Source organism: Bicyclus anynana, chromosome 21 (genome assembly GCF_947172395.1).
Source record: "Bicyclus anynana chromosome 21, ilBicAnyn1.1, whole genome shotgun sequence".
NCBI lineage: Eukaryota > Metazoa > Arthropoda > Insecta > Lepidoptera > Nymphalidae > Bicyclus > Bicyclus anynana.
In genome coordinates, this window is record NC_069103.1 from 9,227,439 (window position 1) to 9,253,780 (window position 26,342).

General features: G+C 37.2%; 1 protein-coding gene across 1 annotated transcript; it reads left to right on the forward strand.

Moving 5' to 3' along the window:
• Nucleotides 1–2,252: 2,252 nt before the first annotated feature.
• On the forward strand, nucleotides 2,253–26,277 carry LOC112044343 (uncharacterized). The gene is made up of 7 exons (XM_024080162.2): nucleotides 2,253–2,420; nucleotides 13,473–13,570; nucleotides 15,641–16,003; nucleotides 16,665–16,827; nucleotides 22,867–23,010; nucleotides 24,617–24,818; nucleotides 25,522–26,277. The coding sequence occupies exons 2-7, from the start codon at nucleotides 13,501–13,503 to the stop codon at nucleotides 25,756–25,758; spliced, it is 1,179 nt and encodes a 392-aa protein (XP_023935930.1). The 5' UTR covers nucleotides 2,253–2,420; nucleotides 13,473–13,500; the 3' UTR covers nucleotides 25,759–26,277.
• The last annotated feature ends 65 nt before the right edge of the window (nucleotides 26,278–26,342 follow it).

The window sequence follows — 26,342 nt, forward strand, 5'->3', positions numbered from 1 at the left end:
TTCATTTTTATTTTTTATTATAAAATAAAAAAACAACTGTGAAAAAAAATTGGCATAATTCCAAATAAACAAAAGATAAAATTAATGAATTTAAAGTTTAATTAAAATTAAAACCCAAAGTAGCGTGTTACATTAGGTTACATTCCAATAAATGAACAAAAGCTAAAACAAATTAAATCAAAATGGACTCCAAAAGTAATGTATTGTACTTTATGAACAAAACCTTTGATGATTTATCTCCATCCAATCTATTTCTTAAAGAATCGTAAATTAGGCCAGCACCACTAAAAAGTTGTTCGCTAGCTACCGAGCCCGGTGGACATGACAAATATTGCCGGGCAATTGATTGTAGGGGTTGGAATTTTGTATTTCCATTTACTTTCCACCACAATAACGGATCATCACTAATACTTATACGTTTTTGAACATGTATGAACCTGTTGGGCACAGGCCGTCGCGCGCCGCTCGACCTCCGATTAACATCCGATACAAAAGTATCGGAACCCAAGTCGGAACCGAAAGTGTAATAATAATCGGAAGTTCCGACTTAACGGAACCGGAATCGAAGCTCCGTTACATCTCTGGTTCGAATCCGGTACGGAGCATGCACCTCCAACTTTTCACTTGTGTGCATTTTAAGAAATTAAATATCACGTGTCTCAAACGGTGAAGGAAAACATCGACAGGAAAACTTCCTAACGGAGAATTTTCTGCGTCTGTGAAGTCTGCCAATCTGCATTGGGCCAGGGTGGAGGACTTATGGCCTAACCCCTCTCATTCTGAGAGGAGACTCGAGCTCAGCTGTGAGCCGAATATGGGTTGATAATGATGAACGGTCACAATGACCGCGACGGTTTCAGTAGCGGTAAGATGCGGCCAACGATTTATATCATCGTGAATAGGAATACACAAAGGGGAATGCCCATCATGCAACTTACCTACTTAATATTTAAAAAAAACTTGATAATTCTACTTTAATAATGAAATCATTACTTTATCAAAAAAAGTTTGCTACAACGTTTTACATTTTCAATTCATCTTTAATTTGTCTACAATCGAGGCAAGCAAATGTCTTTGACTATACAGCCTTAGTATTACGATATTTTTTGAAGACGTATATTGGTTTGTTTTTTGTTAAGCTTTTTGGTAACAGAAAAAAGTTATACAAAAAAATAATACAGCTTCAAATGTTACTTCGCCGCTTTGGTACACCGGCGAACATTTTGCCCTAGAAGGGTGATACAAAAAATTATTAATTCTTCAAGAAACATACTTTTATTAAGCCAATTATTTAAGCAGATCCTTATTTATACATCACTAGTAGACGCGGCGCGGTTTCACCCGACTGCTTCCCGTTCCCGCAGGAATACAAGGATAAAATATATATAGCCTTCCTCGATAAATGGGCTATCTAACTCTGAAAGAAGTTTTCAAATCGGAGCAGTAGTTCCTGAGATTAGCGCGTTCAATGAAACAAACTCTTCAGTTTTATAATATTAGTATAGATAATCATATACTTTTATACGGGGATATATTCCCCTTAAAACCAATAGCGGCGCAAGTGGAAATACCGCTATATCTGTCATTTATTCCCTCCGTATCCGTACTAGGATAAAAAGCACAGGGTATAAAAAGAAACGTGTACATCTGGACGTTCGGCAAAAGGTCGTATACGTGAGAAAAAGGGAAGCCAGACAGAGTGGCGCAGTAACGCGTTACGTTACGATGCGTTTTATCATACCATATGAAGTTATCACTACAAAAACCGCATTTCATGTGGACTAAGTCGCGAGCGTGTATTTGTCTAATATATTGATCTGAACTCATTCCTACTACTTTTACGTAATATGAAGATGTAATAGTCTGTAATCGAAATAGATTTTAAAATTCTCTAGTTTACGGCTTCCATTTTGGTTTGAGACATAAATAAAAGTAAAAAGCCTTAGAAGCTAGTGTTTAAAGTTTTATAGTGCTCTGTGGATCACAAGTAGACGTACCGTTGCCATGACATCACACTTTACGTCACGTAAACAACATACACATTGCAGGTCTATACCTAATAGTCGTCCTTTTCACACGCAGTATATCATAGTATAGGGCTCTCTATCCACATTAGCATTTTAAAGCAGGATAAACCTGAGATGCGCAAATCTAAAATTTTATTCTGTCCTCTTCTAGCAGCTTCATTTTCCATACACAAGAGAGAGATAGCGGCGTACGGTCCATAGAGTTTTCCATCTACTCGTTTTCTGAGTTCAGTCGTATTGGAATTTCCTGCGGTAGTAACGCGTTGTGGTAACTCGAAAACCTAAATAAAACATGTTTATGCGTTAAAATATTTTCATTAATGAAAATGTGAATAGTTTTGTTTTCTACTGCTACTGGGATCTTAGAATATCGTATTGGATGGAGAATAAAAGGTTAGTATGCCGTGATGTTTACGATTGTTTTTTTTTTGATAAAAATTTGTGATAAGCAATACTTTTTATTGATAAGTGGAAACGGTGTTTTAAAGCATTGAATACCTTCGATTCGACTACATATTTAGATTTAAAGTAGGAACTTGTTTTGTAAAGTATTTGAAAATTTTTCATTTTTTATTTTATAGGTATCGTAAGTGCTACTTCTTTATGATTCTATCAAGTTGTCCTATTTATTAATTATTTCATACATAATAATATGTGTTCTGTGATTTTACTAAGTAGGCTTTCTTAGTTACTCTTCAGATTACAACTATATTAGTGTAAATGCCTATATTTTTTTAAAATTTTGATGTTTAAATATACACTCGAACGAATACCTACTACCTAAATACAATTTTTTCTAATAAAAATTTAATTAATTAGTAGCATTAATTAGGGTATTAATATTAGATACATAGCTACGTACAGTATGGGCTAAGACATCTATGATTCTATAGAAATATAACGATGTCAATATTATAGAAGGTCCCGGACTTCCAAAGTTTCAGACCTTCAATCGTGCAAGTGTTAAAGGCAATTTTCTTAATATTTAATTCCAAGTGATATGAGAATGTTCGGCTTGACTGGTTTGGCTTCGGCCATGGCTAGTTACCACCCTACCGGCAAAGACGTACCAAGTGATTTAGCGTTCCGGTACGATGTCGTGTAGAAACAGAAAGGGTGTGGATTTTCATTAAACTTCTAACAAGTTAGCCCGCTTCCATCTCAGATTGCATCATCAGTTACCATCTGGTGAGATTGTAATCAAGGGTTAACTTATAAATAATAGAAAAACTTTCAGTTTTATCAAATGATGGAGGTCTAGGTACTACAGGCTCTAAATACATATCATACGTGCCTGTATTAACACAATACTAAAAGAGCGTAACACTTAAAATCTTCATTAAAAATAAAGTAATTTTTGGACTTTTCAAAAAAAAAAAATACACCAACGCCTTTTTACCCGACTGCAAGAAGGGTTATGTTTTTACTCTATATTTTTACCGTTCATATTTAGAGTTATTTATGCAAAATGATTAAGTGGTCTTAATATATAAACGTGAAAGTTCATTCATCTCGAAAACCGCTTTACCTTTAAAGATGTAATTTGGTAGAGAGGTAGCTTATAGTTAGTAGGTGTCTGCTAAAAACGGTTTTTCGATAGGGCCGGATTAAGGAGGTTAAAGGACAGATGAAGTCGCGGGAGCTACTTTTATATAAAAATGCGATAATATTAATAGAACAATAGGGGTTAATAGTTTACGCGAGTTTCACACGGACGAAGTCGCGGGTGTCCGCTAGTATATAAATATATAAAAGAGAAATGTTTTCCCTACATATGTTGTACATAAAATACTCATATCTAAGTTTGTACGCGTATCCTTGGAGTGTCCGACCTTGTAGTCATCGAGACGCCTCGGCTTACGTCACTCCGGCTTTTTTTGAGGTCCTCTGAATTAAGTAGGTGGTAAAACAAGCTGCCTCTTTGGTTCCGTGGTTATGTGTTCAGCTATGAACTATAGTATCCTGGGTTCAATTCTTGAACTGTCAACTTTATAGTATAGAGGTATCTATTAAAAAACACGTTCGATATAGTACAACCACTGGCTGGTGGGAAGCTTCGGCCGTGGCTAGTTACCACCCTACAAACCAACCACACGAGAAAGGCGTACCGCCAAGCGATTTAGCGTTCCGATACGATGTCGTGTAGAAACCGAAAGGAGTGTGGATTTTCATCCTCCTCCTACCAAGTTAGCCCGCTTCCATCTAAGACTGCACCATCACTTACCATCAGGTGAGATTGTAGTCAAGGGCTTACTTGTAATAGTAATGGAATAAAATAACACAAGCTGGAATGTATAAACTGTATTTCAAATAACTTATTACTCATTCTTAAACAAATCGTTACTTTGGTAGATGATAATACATTAATTAAATTTACTTCACGCCACTTAATCACATGTCCGCCTCTTTTACATAGAGTATATACCACAATACCAAACCAACCTCAGAATAAAACCATAATCATTAATAAACAGTACAGATTAAAACATTTGCCATGACATCACACTGGAAGAAGGAGTTTTTATATGTTGTCTTATGTATTTATAATTATTTAAATAATTAAAAATCTAACACTTGTAAAGAATAAAAAAAAAACCACAATCATGGCAACTCTGTTGAGAGAAATTCGAAAGTTTTACCTTCTAACTGCTATGGAAAATATTTGCAAATTTAATATTTTTACTGGATACCAGTCCAGCTAGGTCACCGACATAGCTCAACGAGTTGCAAAGCTGAAGTGGCAATGGGCGGGGCACATAGTTCGAAGAGCCGATGGACGTTGGGGTGCTGGAATGGCGACCCCGCACTAGTAAACGCAGTGTTGGCCGACCCCCCACCAGGTGGACTGACGACATCAAGCGAGTCGCAGGGATTCGCTGGAAGCAGGTGTCTCAGTATCGTGATGTTTGGAAGTCCTTATAAAAGGTCTATGTCCTGCAGTGGACGTCTATCGGCTGATATGATGATGATAATGATGATCAGTCTAGGTAGAACCTAACCTAATCAGTTCATATCTCAGACCAATTATAGAAGGACCTGTATCGCACTCATAGTCACGAACAAAATTGTCTGTCATTTTCTGAGGAAAACTAGTATAACTTCTAGTTTAGTATATATCTTATACTAAACTAGAAGTTTTTGTCCGTTTTTTACACAATTCAATTACACATAAATGTATTCTTAGGGAGCTCTTTAAATGACGAACACGATTACAACTATTTAACATCGATTCTATAGAGACAGTTTTTATAATCACATTAGATCGTTGATCATATACTTTGACAGAAAAGTAACGTCTAGCGAGGCAGGTCCTATACAATATTATTGGTTTTGGTCTGAGGTTCATATAGTACCTAGTGGAGTCCCATTTTTTGCACCAGGGCCCTTGGTTTCTATGTCACTGCTGGGGAAACGTTTTCATTTTAATATGCCGAGAGAATTTTAACAAAAGATACGCTTCACTTAGACCCTTGAAAATGCTACCACAGCGAAATACAGTTCTCACTGTGATGGCTATTAGCATTAGTCTATCGTATTTAACTACTTACCTATGGTAAGAGTTGGCTGACGAACATCTGCTGTTATAAAATGAGGAAGGTCTAGCTGTCATAGGCTCTCGTTTTATAAGATTATCACTTCACAAGATGCCGCGTTGACATTGACGCATACATTTTTTATATGACAATCTAATTACTGTAACAATTACTTAGGCATTGTTTATATTGACGTAATTATATTATAACACAACCTTAAGCATACAATGGGTAATAACGATATTTATAGTTTCCGTAGGTGTAGCTATTATTGATTGATTAATGGCATTGTGCAATTAAGTCAGTAGGTAGGTAATTAAGTGCAAAATCCCATTAGGAACGTGTTATGTTTGGTTTACACTCGTGTGTCATGTATTGACATTATGTTCTGATGCAATTATCTTAATAACTAACGTTGGCGGTTTCGGTAGTCAGTCACACATCTGATCACGAAACGTTTAGGTAGGTAGCAGCGGCGAAGAGTTTACGCAAGCCGATTCCCGCCGGGTTACCTTTAAAAATCCATGCATTTTAATTTTTGTACTGAATTTAGATATTTGAGAAACCGGAGTTTGTATCACGCTGTATGAATTTCCTTTTCTTTGGGATGGCTTACCTTCATCTAAATTCCATCCTTCGCCACTGGTAGGTAGGTGACTAAGTTTTTTGTTATGTTTATCAAATAGGTCTAACACCTTCGTTCAGCAAGGAGCCATGATTTTATGTCCAGAATTAGGTATATCTACATCCGTAATAGGCCAAAGGATATAGCTTCTGCCGCTGATTCCGGCGGGTGTAGGTTCGAATCCGGTTCGGATATGCACTTCCAACTTTTCAATAATGTGCACTTTAAGAAATTAAATATCACGTGTCTCAAACTGTGAAGGAAAAACATCGTGAGAAAACCTGCATACCTGACAATTTTCTTAATCCTCTACGTGTGTGAAGTCTACCAATCCGCATTGGGCCAGCGTCGTGGACTATATTTAGACTAACCACTACTGAGAGGAGACTAGAGCTCAGCAATGAGATGATTACCGAATAAAAGTTTTAGGAGAAAGATAAATCAAATTCCACACAGACGAAGTCGATGACGTCCGCTAGTATTTATATGTATGTTTAAAGTTTAAGAAGAAAGCCATGATGTTAGAAATCGATGGGCGTCGCAAGTCGCGGCGTACTCTATTGCCCAATGTGAGGTTACAGCCGAATTTAAAGTGGCGTTACGTCATGCAGTTCATGAGATTACGACTTGTTGAGAGTTATAATTGTCGTACTCGTATGTTTTTTTTTCAAATGACAATTTAGCCTTTGACTGCGATCTCAATTCTCACCTTCCAGGACCACCACTACTAGGACTACTTCCGGTGAACTTTGAAGAGATATCGGTTTATTCCCACACCTCTGACGGTCTCTATTTTCTACCCCTGACCACAGAAAACATACCCTGACTGAACGCTAAGTCGCTTGGCGGTAGGTGCGTCGGTAGGGGTTGTTTTTGTTCTAAAGCAAAATCCCCCATGGGATCTCTTCATAAAAGTATTATAATCAAGATCCCAAAGGATATATACGTGCGCGGTTATTCTGAATAGTTTTAATTAAAGATGTGTGGTTCACATAAATAAAGGACATTACACGATTGACGAATTTCTAAAGAATTTGAAAGGAATTGTTTCATTTGATTATTATTATTATTTATTTTTATATATGTTTATTGTGATACTTGCACGCTTATTAAGCAATGTACAATGCATTCTGGCAATAATTGATTTAGAATTTTTATTGAGTCGATAACAGCTTACTAGATCATAGTGAGTAGCTTGTGTGGTTTTGAATAACGAGGTCCTGTGTTGTTAAAATATATTCGTATCGTTTTGATGTTAAACTAATGGTTATGTAGACATCTACAAATTATGGATAAAAATAACTACTAACTACTATCATAGCTCATAGAAGAAGAAGAAGAGGAAGAAATATACTTTATTGTACATTAAAAACAAAAATAAACAATAACTTATAATAACACTTAGAAACTAATGTACAAATGGCGGTCTTATCGCTAAAGAGCGATCTCTTCCAGACAACCACTGTGGAAGAGAAAAAAAAAACGTAAGCACCGATTCGGGTATACGCACACAAAAAATAAGAAAAGTTAAGTAATTTAAATACATAAATATTAAGCAATAATACATAGACTATACTTAACTACATCATACATATATACAAAGATAGTCATAGGTACCACACCGTAGGCCATTCAACCGAAATCTCAAAATTATTCTTTTTAGTGAAACTGAAGAAATCTAAGGAATCACCGCCAGTGTAATGAACCATACGATGCCTTTACTCAGTAATTTACATCAGCTTTATCGTTGGCACTCGAGTTATTGAACTCGGGAGAAAAACATAAATAAGCAGGCAAATAAAAGTGTTTTTCTTCTCAACTTGAGGGCTACGACCTCACAAAGTTCAGATCGTCTTTTGCACAGAAATACATACGAGTACAAAACGTTCCCTATACCTACTACGAGTGTAATTGCTTGGAATTTGTCTAGCTGTGTTTTGAATCAAATCCAAGCAGGGTTTTCGCGTATAAAAGGGTTCTGATGAATGCGTTCTTTTAAATTACTGACATGTTATTGCAATGCTGGCGTTGGAATAAATTCGAAAATTACCTAAGGCCTGTGTTTTCGTCACTTTTCGGTAATTAGTTGTGTTTCTACAATCGAAATGTAAAAATTTACTTAATACTATTCTTTTGCCTTATTTTTGGGATAGGTTACCCTTATCATTTATGGATATGAAAATTAAATATTGGCCGGTTCTCTGACCTACCCTATAAGCACAATAGAAGCCGTTTCAGAGAAATTTTGTAACAAATACCGCGCCGCGAGAATTTTAGTTACCCTCCCTCAAAATTGCAAAAATCATAGCAAAGCAAAAGTCCTTCTTCTGTACAAAACTGCTGTATGCTTTTTAAGGTGTGCAGTAATTTTTGCCGTGCGTTGATAAAAGTTAGGTGTCAGACTGCAGGTAACAAAATATTGTTTTAGTATTAGTTTGTTTAGTGATTGGATGAGGGTAGATCGATATGAGTAACCTACCTATTACCTATTATTCTATAAATGTTGCTTATCCCCATAGGTACTATAAATGTTCCCTTTGCGGATCAATTTTTTTTTTATTCTATACAAATTAGCCCTTGACTACAATCTCACCTGATGGTAAGTGATGATGTAGTCTTAGATGGAAGCGGGCTAACTTGTTAGGAGGAGGATGGAAATCCTCACCCGTTTCTACACGGCATCTTACCGGAACGCTAAATCGCTTGGCGGTATGTCTTTGCTGGTAGGGTGGTAACTAGCCACGGCGGAAGCCTCCCACCAGCCAGACCTGGACCAATTAAGAAAAACTCAATCGGCCCAGCCGGGGATCGAACCCAGGACCTCCGTCTTGTAAATCCACCGCGCATACCACTGCGCCACGGAGGCCTTCAAAAATAATGGGCAACGACTTCTTATTCCGTACGTATACGTATGGAATATATGTTCAATACTGTATAAGTATACATGTTTTCTGTGACGTATGTTTAGTTAAGGTATAGGATGATCTCAACGGACGAGTTCGCTCTAATATTAAAGGCTAATGAATCATGAATCAGTATTGCATCTTTGAAATGGGGTCTTGGGTAAGATTTTTGGCGCACCGCCAGCCTAATGAACTGCGTAAGGTTAATTCAGATAAATGTGTTTTTGTCTAAATTCACCAGCAGGTACTGGTTAGTTAGCCAGACACGTAGTTATTATAGCTTGACCTGACCTGGATTGCGGGCACAAGTATTTTCAGCACTAGAAAGCGCCTGTGGTGGTTAATCTCCCATCACTGGCTGTGGCCTGACATCAAGCCAGTCGCAGGGATTCACTGGATGCAGGTGGCTCAGGATCGTAATTTTTAGAAGTCCCTACAAAAGGCTACAATGTGTTTGCAGTGGAAGTCCATCGGTTGATATAATGATGATGATGATGCTCAGTAGGTTAATGGAAGAAATTAGTTATTTTATTCAGTTACATGGCATGGTTTACTTTCTGTTACGCCGAAATGAAATATTTTTGCTTGTCATCTCGGCTTTGTTCTGTCCATGATTGTGGTGAATGTAGAGATTGTTGTGAATTAATCGGTGATTTTTAACCGATGGAGGGGATAAGGGTCTCAGTTTTTTTATTACTTTTTCAAGCACGAATTTTCATTGGTATTGGACCTTGGACTTCGAAAAAAGAAATTCAATATGAATTGTATAGCGATTGTTATATTCGTAAACATCGTGAGAAACTGCATATCTGAGAATTTTCTTCATTCTCTAGGACTGTGAAGTCTATCGGTATTGGGCCAACGTGAAGGACTATTCTAACCGCTCTCATTCTGAGAGGAGACTCGAACTCAATAGTAGCCGAATATGAGTTGTTATGATGAATATTCTTAGATTTATGATAGTCTAAAAGAAGGTTTTACTTTGGTCTACGATGGGCTGGACGTGGACTGCGAGTCAATGATCACCAACTCCATACTGCACAGATGTGGAAAATAATATTTAATAAGATATTAATTGTTGGGAACTAAATTGATCTTGACATGGTATAGCACCAACCAATATATTCTGACTCAATGGCAGGAATTTAAGGGAGAATGTCGTTTTTTGTATGGAAACCCGGTTATAACTATACTACGTATCAACCAAGCTCACTCCAATACATTAAAAATGTGCCCAGTATTATGCTTTAAAAAAATAAACAAAATATTCGTTGGGAGTTTGTCGTAATCTGACTTCTAACTCGTAGGTAGAATATAGCAATAGTTAGGGCTGTTGATGAAATATCGTAATATCGATATTTATTACCTACTAATTTTTTGGACGATATATCGATATTTCAATATTGAAACATACGAGTAAATATCGACACCACCACCAATTTTCATCATTTAATTTCCCTAAATATGGGGAGCCCTTTAAATCTTGGTAGCATTCAGCGATATGAGCGATAGATCGAAAACGATTGTACTTTTTGTTTTTATGTTATACTCCGGTTCGCACATAACTAAAATTGAATCCTGTAAAAGTAATTAGGTTTATAAAGATGAATTTTGAAATAAAAATGGTTTTTACGTATGACCGATTGCATTCTCCTTTAAAAATTGGAACTTAATATTCTAAATTTTTCATTTTCTGTTACTATTTTCTTGGTAGACTTTATCTACCTAGTACCTAACCTACTTATGTATAATAATAGGCTCTGTAACTTGCTCCATAGTGTACACATACAGTACTCAGTATTGTATGCAGTTGGTAACATTACAATTTGAACATCAAATTATTCAAAACCAGTTAACCTTGATGGGTGCGCCGACTGCGGGACTGTGACGCTAAACATTGTAATAGGTTTTAATATAGTATTAATAGTTTCATATTGTTGTATTGTATACTTAAATACCTACATTTTAAGAGCAGTATGGCAATTTTTTGTCGACAATCAATGTACTTAGGTATCTAGCAGTGGCGAAGAATGGAATTTAGAAAGAAAGGAAATTCATATACCGCGATACAAACTCTGATGATTTCTCATGTATCTAGATACAGTACAACAATGAAAATGCACGGATTTTGAAAGGTAACCCGGTGGGAATCGGCTTGCATGAGCTCTTCGCCGCTGGTATCTAGCTTTGTTTCGGTTTGGTGAAATTGCAGGCACATGTTGTCGTGCTACGACAAAACACTAACTTAAAACATCTAATCTTTCTTTCAAAAAAAAAAACATCTACTTTTAAGATATAGCCAATGATTATTTATACTAAAGATAGGGCAATAGCGCATTAAAAATGAGGCGGACAAATGTGAATAATTGTCTTAATTTCATTTAGTCGCTTATTAAATTACGAAAGTTATTTAAACAAATAATACCTAAGTATTGTCTACTATGTCGAGTTGTGTGTTCAGGAAGTATAAAAACTAGTTTTTAGACTTCCTGAAATATATAATGTAAGCTAAAAAAATTGGAGTAACAGTAGATTAGGGTAAAAAAGGTAAGGTAAAGGTAAGGTAAAAAAGAGGAGTAACAGTGGAGTAGAGTAAAAAAAGGTAAGGTAAAAAAGAGGAGTAGGTAACAGTGGAGTATAGTTTCACAAAAGTGGAGTAGCTAAATTCCGATAATTATTTGCGCTTATTTTGTAGGCACCTAACATTTATCTATAGTACAAAATTATTGGGTTAACCTACCTAATATAAGCCTAACTTAATTTGATAAAAATATCATTTAAATGAACTGTACAATATAACGTAAGTAGGTAGGTACATCCAAATCCATAGAGAATAACAACTGGACATAACTTTTTCGCTAATTACGCGCCAATCGCATGTCAGTATCAAATAAACATTTTCACAATGGGATTGGGAACGCGTTTTTCTATCTAGCTACTAACAATAAGCACAATATTTAATTATTATTTAGTCATACTTTCGTTGCTCAATTCAGATAGATCAATAATATATGCGTTTAAATAAACCTTACGGAACCCAAATCTGATGGCACTCACATTATATACTTTTTGGAAAAATGCAAGTGATTAAGGAATTAAGGAAGCCAATGGAAATAATAGGATTTTCTTACGTAATTGGGATGATGACCTTGGTTTGAATATATTGATTTTTACGATACATTCGGGTAAACAAGGTCAATGTTAACTAATTTATACATAAAAAGCAAAAATTGTCTGGATAAGTATTTGCAAAATAAAAAAGATTATAAAATTTTAATAATATCAAAAATCTTTTATCGTAATTAAATGAAAATTCATACAGTTTTAGCTTCCTTACATGAATTGTGTTATCAATATACATAAACGCACTAATAACAAAGATATTAGTTATTTTGTTTGAACGTCGCGCCGATACAAATTTATCGATCATTATGACCTACGACGTCATTAAATCGTACCACTTTGTATGGGGCGTTTTCCAGGGATCCGTGGCAGCGCCGCAAATCTGACCCTTTGAATCTCCGTAGCTCCGGAAGTAATGATCGCAGATACCCTGTTACTTCTACAAAATTGCTTTACTATAAGCATACTCTTAATTTATATACAATTTAAAAAACTGTAATCATCCCTAATGGGGACAGAATACATAATAATGGACAATGGTCCAAGGTTAAATATATTGAAATCGGACGGAAGGAAAATCTTATCAGCAACTGGTAGACCTACTCGTATTAGTGGCGTCCACAAGCTAATCTTCAGAAATACTGCAGGAAAAATTATGCACAGAATCTATACTAATATTATAAAGCTGAAGTTTGTTTGTTTGTTTGTTTGATTGAACGCGATAATCTCAGGAACTACAGGTCCGATTTGAAAAATTCTTTCAGTGTTACATAGCCCTTTTATCGAGGAAGGCTATACGCTATATATTATCCCATATTCCTACGGGAACGGGAACCATGGATGAAACCGCGCGACGTCAGCTAGTACTGTATTAGCATAACATGAGTCATTACGAATATTTATGGTCGTACTATCGCATCTGTTTAACCTAAGCGATGCTTGTACCTCCTTATGTCTACTAACGACTAGAGTACTCCAAGAGACTCTTTTCTCCCCCCTTTTCATTTATCCTCTGACGAAGTGAAACTTGAGTTACGATTAGATTACGAGTCTATCGGATGAAGATCGAACCAAAGACCTCACGGGTTTTGCGTTCACCAATTTAACTGCCGTGCCGTTAGTAAGTCTTATTGAGTTGTCAAGGAAAACAGTAAACGGAAAATGACTCGCGCAAAGGCCGTCAAAACAGTACTAATAATAATTCAACAAAAATTGCTTGTTATTTGTACAAAATAAAACCATTTACATAATTTTGTTTCAGAATGGAAACAAGATAAGCATCAGTCACAATGACTTTACTGCTTCACGACTACTGTGACCTAGAGGAGCGTGCTTCAAGGCATCTTAACGTTTGGAAAGGTAAGGAACTCGAGAACTAAGTAATTACTGAACGTATATTATTTTTTAACAAACCCGCAAAAAGTATTAAGCTTCACATAATTTACTTTTCTTCTGAATGTATAAAAGCGAAGGGTCTCTTGACGTACATTGATGAAAGGCAGGGAGGTAGTTAATAGTTAGAAAATGTCCACTTAGAATAGATTTTGCGACAGGTCCAGTGTTATAAGGGCGGACGAAGTCACAGGCGTCCGCTAGTTTTGTATATCTGTGAGTTCGTAAACGGATGGGCTTAATTACAAACAAAACGCATACTCAGTCGTCAGTCCTCGTCTGCGCAGCGATGCGGAGAACGATGACAGGCAGGACAGAGTGCGACAAGCGTGCTTGTTACGAGTGTATTCGTATTAGAAACGACTTTCACCTATCTGTTAAATAGATGAAAAGTGTTTTACATCAAAGGGGAATGCCCACAGGCCAATACAACGTCGGCCCAGGTTCGAATTCAGGTGTACTCCCATATAAAAGGAAAACTAAATAAATGCAAAAATTTCCCTTAACAGATACGTCTACTTAACAAACGAGAATTTTCAGATAAAAACGCCATTAAAAGGATTTTCAATAATTATTATTATTATAATATTTCAAAAACATCAATTTTGACTGGATCATTTATTCGAAAACAAAGCTTAATATCTACTTATACCACATATCTATATCTATCTACTCGTAATAAAACTGTAACAGGCTAAAACTACTGAATGAATTGAAATGAAACTTGGCACGATTAGAGACCACGGTTATAGAATACTTTTTATTGCGAAAATAAAATAAGATGGGGCTGAAATAGGGGTTGAAAGTTTGTATGGAAAGTACTTCATTATTAAAGTCACAGTTTTAAAAATGTGTTTATAAATGCTGAAAAAAATAAGAAATACAATGTGATTCAAGAATTATCAAAATTCAACCTCTAAAGTGGTGACATAGGGGTTGAAAGTTTCCATTTGTTTTCCACGCGGACGAAGTCGCGGGCGTCCGCTAGTACCATATAAATTAATAGGTAAATCGAACATAAAGTTCTCATTAATTTTATTATTCATTAGATGGGCTTGATATCAAGACAAAAAATATTGTCGCCGAATTTTCGATGTCGGTTACAAATCTCGTACCTATAGTCAAAATTTAGATTTGGCCTTGTATAAAAGTATGTTGGCCTACCTACAGATGATAATAAAAGATATAAATAGGTATATCGTACAGCATCTAGCGTTATATAACATAGCTACTAATCTACTACGTGGATTGAGGTCGGACTATGCCGCTAACATACAAATACCATGTGTTTGTTCCCAAAAAAGAAGTTGTTGGTGGTTCGGTGCGTAATTTTATGCATAGTCAATAGTCATCTCCAAGATTACTCCAAGATTTTCATCAATTTAAAATATTTTGGACAGCCACATACAGGTAGCATTTTTAATCATCGAAGATAATCGAAGTTACGATATCTATCATGTCTATCAAAGTTTTATATAATAAAAAAAATAAAGTTGTTGGTGTGAGTTTACAGCTGTAACGTGAGACTCAAAGGGTTATAAGTAGGTAAATGAGAAAAAATATCTCTAACTAGCTGACGCCGCTAGGTTTTACCCGCGTGGTACTCGTTCCCGTAGGAGTACGGGGATAATATATAGCCTATAGCCTTCCTCGATAAATGGGCTATCTAACACTGAAAGAATTTTCAAATCGGACCTGTAGTTCTTTAGATTAGCGCGTTCAAACAAACAAACAAACTATTCAGCTTTATAATATTAGTATAGATAGTAATACCACAGCTAAATTACAAAGAGTAATAGTAGTAGTTTTGTTGTAAGATTAAGAACTAGGTACTTATTAACTATAAGTTGGACCTACTTCCATAATAGGTAGGTACCTAATAGATGAGACAATTAATCTCGGGGTAATATTACTATTTATTATCTCGTAATATACGGTGGCAGCAATATTACATTACATTATTGGTTACATAGGTAGACAATTAGAAATATAAAAAAAATCGTTAATTATTGTTAATCTAATTTTTGCCTTTTCCAGCATGGCACCTCATACTTTATGCAATGGCAGGAATCTTCGGTATTATGAACTATGTGTTCCTGCGAAACACCATGGAACTAGTTGATAACCACTGCGTGCTCTTCCCACGAGAATTGGCCTTCCGTTCCATCGAACTACCCGTGCCAACAAACATTAGCTCAATAAATGATACAGTTTTGGCTAACAGTGATGTTACAACTGAAAATGTAAAAGATGCTCAAAATGTACCCGTCCAAGGTGCCGTGACCAATGATGGAGACAAAAATGACACATTAACTAAACGAGACGTGACCAATTTGAACAACACGAGACAAAATGACACTGATGCTGAAGTTAACGAGAGTGACGTCAATTTCATTTCTGGTAAGTAAACAAGTTGCTAATTAGAGTTGCTTTAGAAATAAAAGACACTTATTTTAACTTTTTGAGTATTTATATTGTCTCCTAAAAATATGTAAAATCTAAATTAAGTAGTAGAGGCACAAGGCGAGAGTTTTAAAACCAAGTTATTACACCTTTTCATTTCTACATTCTGATTTCAGAGTTTTGTACAAAATTAAACAATTACTATAAATTACAAGCTTACTCATACTTAATGTATCTAATTCAAGTTATTGAACTTTGAAATCGAACAAAAGAGCTGCTTCATTTTTTTGTACAAAGGATCAGCCTGACTGTCCAGCGCGGAAATGCAGCCAGTATTCTTGCCACTATTCCACTTGGAATTGATTTGTAATTTGTTAATAAGTAAGATAAGTTAGCTTAAGTTTCTACTTCTACATTACATACTAATTTAGGATAATTTGTATTTTTGTATGTAAAGAAAAAACTAAAAGACTACTGGACCAATTTGAAAAATACTTTCACCAACAGAAAGTTACACTATTAGGGAGTAATATAGGCTATATTTTATTCGCGTATTCTCACGGGAAACGGAACTATACGCGGGTGGTATCGCGGGAGGTCCACTAGTACCTAATTATTATAGAGTTGTGACAACATCAAAGTCGTTTGTTCCTTACAGCAAATGAAAGTCACCGCCTAGTGCTGGACACGTCGCGCACCATCTTCGGATGGGACTCGGACTGCCAGTACGCGGAGTACATGCCTATCATGTCGATGATATTCGCGGCGGTGTGGGCGACCTTCTTCACCATGTGCCCGGGAGGTGGATACTCCAGATCTGGGTACGTAGGTCAAAGTCAAAGCTAAGTTATTTACATAAACGTGCGTTGCAGCGAGTTTCATACATTACGAAGAATGGGCGGCACAAGTTGATACAGTGACAATCCCTTTCAGAGTTGTGTGTGCTCAGTGCCAATGATTATAAATCGTCAATATTTTTTCAACATAACTAAATTTTTTCAAAATTAGTCTCTTATTATTAAGTTATACTTATTATAAATAAGATATGAGAGATCTGCAGACGAACCAAAGTCACTGACTGACATAGCTCAGCGAGTCGCGAAGCTGAAGTGGCAATGGGCAGGCCATATATTCGAAGAGCTGATGGACGTTGGGGTCCCAAGATGCTGGAATGGCGACCCCGCACCGGAAAGCGCAGTGTTGGCCGACCCCCCACTAGGTGGACCGAAGACATCAAGCGGGTTGCAGGGAGCCGCTGGATCCTGGCGGCTCGAGACAGTTTTATTTGGAAGTTCATGCAAGAGGCCTATGTCCAGCAGTGGACGTTCATCGACTGATAATGATGATGATGAGTCATAAATTTATTTATTTATTTATTTATTTATATACATAACAAGTGCCCAGAGAAACATTACAGTTTCCCAATTCGTTTCTCGAGCAATCAGGAATAATAATTACTACAATAAATCTTAAATTACAAAATGAATATTAAGCAAAAAAAAATAAATTAAAAATAATAAATTCAAATTCAAACAAATTAAAAATTAAAAATAATACATTCAAATTCAATCAAATTAAAAATTAAGAATAAATTAATATTAACCAATTCAAATACATTAAAATTAAACAATTCAAATAAATTAATAATAATAGTCAACGATTAAAATACACAAAACAAAAATAATAATAATAATAATAATAATCAAAATGAACTATTCAAAAAACAAAATTAAAAATGTCATATACATAAAATCTATTCTAATAACAATTTTATTTTATTTACAATCTGATAGACAGGAGTGTGAAAAATGTCAATCTCTAAATTTTTACTAGTGAGATCATTGAGCAGGCGCAGCGCTTGAGCCAGCGGCGCATGCTGGCTTACTTTAGTTCTGCCACACGGCACCGCAAATAACTGGCGACGTCGGCAACTTATATACTTGTCGGGAACATGTAAGTCTATCGACCCTAATATGACAGGATTACTTTTTTCGCCTCTAATTAAATGTATTATGTACTGTAGCAGTGCTACTTTACGTCGCAACTCAAGCTTATTGTACCCTGTCATACCCAGAAGGAAGACGCTTGGATAAATAGTAGGATAACCCACTGAGTACCCATATTGTTTCCTATAAAGCCAACGAATGAACTTTTTTTGAATTTTTTCTATCATATCAATATATTTGCACTCAAACGGACTCCATATGATGGCATTACATTCAAGTTTACTCCGCACATACGCATTATACAGAGTCTTTATTATAGCAATCGAATTAAAATGCTGTGATTGCCGGAGTACAAACCCAAGAGTTTTATAGGCTTTACCACAAATATCATGTATATGACTGCGAAATGATAAGTCTTCGGACATACTTGTCCCTAAATCCCTAATAGCAGTCACACGCAAAATATTAGTGTCACCTAACTTGTAATTTCCAATAATTGGTGTCACCTTTCGACTAAACGTAATTACTGCGCATTTATTGATATTAAAATACAATTTATTTCGATTACACCATTGCAACACATTGTCTATGTCGTCTTGGAGAAATTGAACATCGGAAGCGCGTTCCACCTTAAGAAAGACTTTTAAATCGTCTGCGAATAGTAGACACCTAGCGCGGGTTATCACATTGGGTAGATCGTTGATCAATATTAAAAACTCCAACGGGCCTAGGTTACTTCCTTGACTCACACCAGAATGAGTGAAATATGGTTCCGAGCAATGTCCTTCATACTGTACGTACTGTCTCCGATTTCTCAAGTAGCTGGAAAAGAATTCAAGTAATGACGGTGTAAATCCGACCGACGCACACTTACTAAGAAGCACGTCATTATCAACTGCGTCAAACGCTTTTTGAAAATCAAAGTAAGTTGCGTCAACCTGTGAACTACCATCCACAGCTCCAGTCACATAAGTCCAGAAAGACAATAAATTAGTACAAGTTGACCGACCTGCACGGAACCCATGTTGTGCATCAGCAAGTTGATACTCAAACTGCTTCCTAATTCGACTCTCCAATATTGATTCAAATAACTTTCCGAATACTGACAGTACTGCAACAGGTCTAAAGTTATTGACTTCCACACTGTTAGTTTTTTTGGGAACAGGCACTACTCTAGATGTTTTCCAAATGTCTGGATAGAAAGAATTTCCAAAACAGACATCGAAAATGTAATGCAATGGAAACAACAATACACTTCTACAATCCCTAACTAGATATGGCGGAATGGCATCGGGGCCAGCAGAAAATTTCGGCTTTAATTTATTTAACGCCATTTTCACATCACCAATATGAATAAAATCTATGTGTATACGTTCACTACCCCCACCGCTTGCTTTTACTGCCTCTTCTACGCACAGGCGCGGAGGTGTCTGCGCATACACAGATTTAAAATATTTTGCAAATAGTTCCGCACACTGTTCCTGTGGCACCAATTCTCCCTCATGTACAATCTTATGGTTACGTCTCCTCGCACGTTTCGATGCCATATAGTTCCAGAACATATTTGGCTGACTTTTTATGTTCCGCTCCATGTTACACCTATATAGTTCAAAATCTTCCCTAATATTCGATTTGACTAAAGATCGGTACTCAGCAAATAATTGTCGATAGTACAGATCTTTAGTGGCTTTCAGTAACTTATGATATTGCGCCTTCAACTTTATGTTTCGCTTAGTGTTGAAAGAATACCAATCGGGATATATATATCTCGATTCCCCATATCGACATTGTTTGAAAGGTACACAATCAACAAAACAGGATTCAAAAATTGAATAAAACATTTCAATTGCTCTTTGAGGCTCTAAAATGGCATACAAAGGTGACCAATCAACATTACCCAAGCGCTCATAGAGTAACTTAAAATTCGCTCTTTTAAAATTCCATTCCGTTTTCAAGCTTGATGGAAAACCATTATTAAGCGTACAATCCGGTGCGCAGTCAAAACTAATCTCAAGCGGAGGATGGTATGCATCGGGTGGAAGTAGTGACTCTTCAGCCCTTTGCACTAGCACCTGGCTCAATGATCCACCAATAAGTACAAGATCCAAAAGTTGTCCGTTGTCATTATATATGTCATTAACTTGCTCAAGTTTACAAAAAGTTAATACAAATTCAAACTGAGACTTAGCATTAAAGGAAGAAGAGTTAAAATTAAAATCACCACATATTAATATGTTTTTCTCGCTATAATGGGAGCCAATTTTTTCTATACACTCGTAAACCATTAAATAATTCCCGTCAGTAGATTTCGGAGGTATATAAGTAACCATTAATACACATATTAATGTCTTTCCGCAATAAAGACCGCCACAAATCACCTCACTGTTCAAGGAATCATCCCACGGTACACTCATTGGTTGAAGTGTATACTTTGACCGTGCTATTATAGCTACCCCGCCACCTCGCCGATTGTCTCTCCTATCACACCGGAGCATGGTAAACCCACTAGGAATTACTTCTGAGTCCAACATGCTCTCGGTGAGCCAAGTTTCACTAATAAGATGAACGTCCATTGGTGAACTAACAATTGCTGAACAAAAATCCTCAAGTTTAGTACGTAGACCTCTTACATTTTGATAATTAATTGAGATTTTACTAGACCTACGCCTTTGACTTTGAAAAGGGCCGGCCGGCCTCACTAATATCTCTGCTGTCACGCCTACGAAACCACTCGTTGAACTCTGTATTCGGCGGCCAATTTTCAGCTGTCATGAAAAATTTAAATAAACTTTCCGGCACATTGACTACAAACGAGGCATAATTCGTGTGTTTCAACTGCAGTTTTTGCACAGTATAAGGTGCCCCAGTTGAACATTTCCTCGCCATATAAGACTGCACTTGCTCTGCAGTAACATCATGCCTCAATGACCACAAGTGGATTTGTTTACTTTTTTCAACCGCAACCAACTCGGCGTCCACTTGCCCCGCGCCTCTAATCGGCGTTTTACGTTGCCTACCTGTAACAATGCGCCACTGGTGAGAGTCCGACGCATTACCATCTAGCGCCTCGGCGACCGGTACGTCAGCGGACACTGTCACCGTAGGTGCATTCATCGAGTTCTTCTCTACGTTCGAAATAGCATCCACAGGTGGCGCTACTGGTAATTCACTCTGCTGCATTATCGGCTGGGCTTGTTCTCGCGGCGATTCGGTGGTGTTCGCAAGCGCTCGTCGCCGCCTCGCTGGCAATGCTCGGGTCGGCTCGGGTCGAGTCTTCGGCTGCTCTCGCTGCGTCGTCGGAGTTCGCGAGCCGCTTGCAGTACTCACGGTCGATGCCGCGGCTTGCTGTCTCTCTCCTCCAGTTTTATCACCTGGCTGGCTGGCAAAATTTTTCTGCCTACCTTGCTTCTCGGCAGCTGTATGCTTCTCATTTTGCTCATCTATTTTTGCCTCCAGTGAACGAACTATTTCCAAAAGTGAATTTATTTTTAGTTCTAATGGTAGAACAATAGTTTGCAACCCTTTTAACACTTCCGCAGCAACTAATTTCTCCATTATTAACAGTCAAAACAAAAATAAACAACGGAACAACATAAACACGTCCGGCACGTCTCACCCCCCCGCGCGTTCGAGAGAGATAAATTAGGAGTACCCACTCCTAATTTATCTCTCTCCTAATTTATCACTCCTTTACGCGACAATAGTCCAAGAGGTGGGAATCGTACTTCCTATCTAAAGTACCTACCTAGTCCGTGTACCCAAATCTATCTGTGTTGAGTCAGTCCCGTAACCGCGGAACTTCTATATTGCTATTTCTTCTTACTTATTGAAAGTAGTAATAAATAAAGTTTTATTCCATAAGTACATTTAAAATTAAAATTAAGTAACAAGATTACTAGGTATCTAAATCCTTAGAATACAATATAATAGTATCTACACAAGCTAAATCTTTCTTGCTCATTGTCTTTTGACATCTTTAAATTGCTTCCATGGTGGATGTAACAAAAACAGGGCATAGAGATAAATAACTATCATATCGATCTATCTAATTACATCATATAGGATGGCTTCAAATCATTTGTTATACTGAACTGAGTGATAACTCTGATAAATCACGCGCAGTGGAAGAGTAAATGCTCCCAATTCAAGATTTCAGTTTAGTACCTACGAGTATAGCTTCCTTGATAATTTTTAGCAGACTCAGAAGTGATTACAAAAATAAGAAAACTAATGTCGAGCAAAGAATATGACTCACAACATTTGTTAGGACTACTTAATTAACAAATCAAACTGTAACCAAAATAAGACCCTAGAATGGCAGGCTTGAGCGAAGTCACGCACTTGTGAACGTTGTGTGTAGGGTTAAAGGTACCTTTGACTGTTAACAAACACTCCCCTTTTCCACTCAAGTCACTCTCCCCGCCACAACAAGAGATGTGGAACGCTCGAACGCCACGAGCACACCGTCGAAAGCCGTCCGTACCGTAAGTCATTGCAACGCGGCGATAACACCCTTTTGTCCTTTCCACGCGCAGATATATTTTTTTTTTATTCTTTACAAGTTAGCCCTTGACTACAATCTCACCTGATGGTAAGTGATGATGCAGTCTAAGATGGAAGCGGGCTAACTTGTTAGGAGGAGGATGAAAATCCACACCCCTTTCGGTTTCTATACGGCATCGTACCGGAACGCTAAATCGCTTGGCGGTACGTCTTTGCCAGTAGGGTTGTAACTAGCCACGGCCGAAGCCTCCCAACAGCCAGACCTGGACAAATTAAGAAAATCTCAGTCTGCCCAGCCGGGGATCGAACGCAGGACCTCCGTCTTGTATAGCCACCGCACATACCACTGCGCCACGGAGGCCGTCAAAAATAATAGGTACCTATTAATATGAATGTCAATTGCGTGTCCAGGCTGCAGCAGCCGTGGCGTATCCTGACGCCGGCGCTGCTGTTCGCGCTGGTGGCAGTGGGGCTGACGGGCCACAGCTTCACGCGCACCAACAGCGGCCTGCACCTCTTCTGCGCCGCCTTCCACAACCTCACCAACACCACCACGTGAGTCATTATTAGCTACTGCGAAGTTGCGAACAGTAGAATTAGCAGACACCCGTGACACAGAACACGGTGCTTGCTATGCATAGAGGAATTAGAAAATGGAGATGCATCGCACTCAAATTCGCGAACAAAAATGTCTGTCGTTTTTTGAAGGGGTCGAGGTAAACTCACACATCGAAAATATTTAACACCATTAAAATTTTTCTATGTCCATACACTACACACAACTATAAATTTTTATAGTTATTTAAATGGTCTAAGTTGCTATGCTTAGGTAAAGTTTGCGACAAATTAAAAAAAAATGTTAAGTAATAAAACATTTCAGTTTTTAAATATTTTCCGTGAAAAGTTCCGTTTTCCTAAAGTTGTTGAAAAGACCACCTTTTTTTTTGTTTTTTAACCCAGGACCTCCGTCTTGTAAATCCACCGCGCATACCACTGCGCCACGGAGGCCGTCAAATGACCTATGAGAACATTACGGTTTTAAAGGTTTAATTTAATATTGTTTGTAGGTTACGTTCTCTAAATTATGCAGTGTAGGTAGAGTTCTTTTCATAAAAGAAATCTCGCGGCTAAAACCATTACCAAAATATGACAATGAACGCCATTGACATTAGCGCAGCGTCTGGGGGACTTCTTTCGTGAAAAGGGCTTTACTTTCTTTCTTTTGGTAATTAATTATTAATTAAATACTAATAAAATGTTACACAGTTATCGCCATGTACTAAATGTTTCCCAGCAGAGCTGAAAGTGAAGTAGTTGGGTATAAATTTTAATTGCATTTCTCACTTACAGGAAACAAGTGCTTAAATTTGCATACCGAATAATTATTTATTTCCTCAATTAGTTAGAGGATGTTGAGTGATGGCGTTCTGTTTAATGATTATAAGTAAATTAAATACATTTAAACAGTTACGAAAAAGTAATAGAGAATATACCGACCTACCTACTTTCACGTTTTGTTTTAAATCTTTCGATGAAATCAATATATAGAATTGGGTAGGTAATCTAAAACTTACCTATTCTTTTTGGCTTTTAAACAAGTGGACTAATGAATTTTTTTTAAGGAGATGGCCTAGTATGGCGCTATGCCTAGTACCGCAAAGTTATACTACAATTACAAATCTTGCTTTTTTGGATTAAGTAGGTGTTCAAATTATTATAAAAAATAATTATGTTGTTTCACAAACTAAAAAAAAAAAAAAATAATTATATTATATATTTCGAAAAAACTTATCACTTCATAATATCTTTAAAGCTAAACACATTTTACTTTAATATCCGCTTCGCTTTTCTAAAATTGTTATAGTTTGCCGCGTGTAGTTAGAAGGTAAGGAGGCAAAGAAAAGCGTGTTTATCGACCACCGTTTACTGTTCAACTGTTTTAATATTATTGAATTCATTGGGTTAGTAATGTGTTCTTGAGTTGTTAATTGTTAGTGTGGCCTGCATGCCACATGTGCAGGCCACATGTCGACTTACAATTTGATACGTTGTCAAGTTGTGGATAATCTACGAACTAAATATTTATATGGATACGCTAAAAATGATTATACAATAATATTTATATGGATAATACGCTACAATAGTTCCCCAATGTTCCCAGGTGCTCGTCCGTGGGCCCGTACCTGGAGCGCTCGGTGAACGTGTCGTGGAGCTTCGGCGGGCGGGCGGCGGCGGCGCGCGCGGCCAGTGCCGGCGCCTGGGCCAGCTGGGCGTGCGCCGCCGCGCTGCTGCTCGCGCGCTGCCTCGCCGCACCCGACTTCCAGCCCAGACGCACGGGTGTCTACCTCAAGGACCCGCAGCAGGTATACTATAGCCATCACTCTTTATCATCATTATCATCACATGAGTCTTTTGTAGGGACTTCCAAACATCACGATCCTGAGTCGCCTGCGTCCAGCGAATCCCACCTGGTGGGGGGTCGACCAACACTGCGCTTCCTAGTGCGGAGTCGCCATTCCAGCACCTTGAGAAACCAATGTTCATTGGCTCTTCGAACTATGTGCCCCGCCCATTGCCACTTCAGCTTCGCGACACATTAAACTCTCTGTTCACTTTTAACTCTTACAGCCAGTTTCTTCATGTAAAGCTAAAGTAACAGTAAAAGTAGTAAAGAGGACTTTATTTTTTAGTGAATAAGACCGTCACTTTTGATTTATGACGTTACTTTGACTGTTACTTGTGATGAAGAAACTGGCCGTTAATGAATTCATGGGTTACTTTTTATCTCGGAACAATCATGATTCCCGTGTGATTTGTGATAAACAAATTTCACGCAGACGGAGCTTCTGTTGTGTGTAGAAATAACATTTCGAATACTTTAATCCATGTGTGTAAAAATTATAGAATTCATTTGCAGGAATCCAGATTTGTTTATTATTCAACCGAACCTTAATACAGGGAAGAGGTGCAGTGCGTTCTTTTTTTCTGTCTGTCTATTCACTTCCCTGTCTACGAACTACTGTTAATTACGCAATGACTGTAACTCAAGTTTTTAATATGTTTCAGATTCTCACACCGTACGTGAAAAAGTCATCGCGCCGCATTCCACGTAGCAAGTCGAACAACAGTTCGCCGACTAAACGTGAAACAGCTTCCATCAGATCTGAGCCCACCGCGACCACCGAGCTAGTCACAGCGTCGGTGGAACACGGACAGGACACTGCACCCACCACTCCACAATTTTCACCCATTAAGAAATTCGACAAAGATGATATTGAGATGACGATTACATCTAACAAATAGAATATGATGTCTGAAAAATATTTTCGATTTAAATGATCTCCGTTAACTTTACTATGGCCTTTTACAATTTTGTAGCAGAAGCATTATTTGGAAAATAATTAAAATTAAGCATATATTTATAAGTATTTTTTCGTTATCAATGATATATTTGGGAGAAGATAACAGCAAAAAATAGGGATACACCGCTGACACACAATTACATAAGGGGGTTTTAAATAAATATGATGAGGCTTGTGCTGTTCACAGACAACGTAATCAGTAATAACTGTTACTTACTCATATTTACTTCCATCTAAATCGATGTTTCCACAGACATAGTTTATATTTTAAATCGTCAGCTATTCGGTAATGCGCATTGTGCATGAAATAAATAATGAGTGTACCTATCTGGAATTTATTTTAAGAGAAAAGTCAAAAAATGACGCATTTAAATTATACCTAATTCTAAGTAAGTTAACTTTATAGTGTTGATTTTCTTAATAATATATTGTGTTTATAAATAAATAATTTGAATAGTTATTAATTCGTTTAATTTACAAAACAGCCAAACATTATTAAATTCTATAAAACAACAGCTAGGAAAC

What these genes read in the sequence shown, in the direction of transcription:
- LOC112044343 (XM_024080162.2), top strand. Translation starts at nt 13,501, where the DNA reads ATGACTTTACTGCTTCACGACTACTGTGACCTAGAGGAGCGTGCTTCA. An exon ending in TGACGTCAATTTCATTTCTG is followed by an intron (nt 16,004 to 16,664) that starts GTAAGTAAACAA and finishes TGTTCCTTACAG; the next exon opens with CAAATGAAAGTCACCGCCTA. An exon ending in AACCTCACCAACACCACCAC is followed by an intron (nt 23,011 to 24,616) that starts GTGAGTCATTAT and finishes CAATGTTCCCAG; the next exon opens with GTGCTCGTCCGTGGGCCCGT.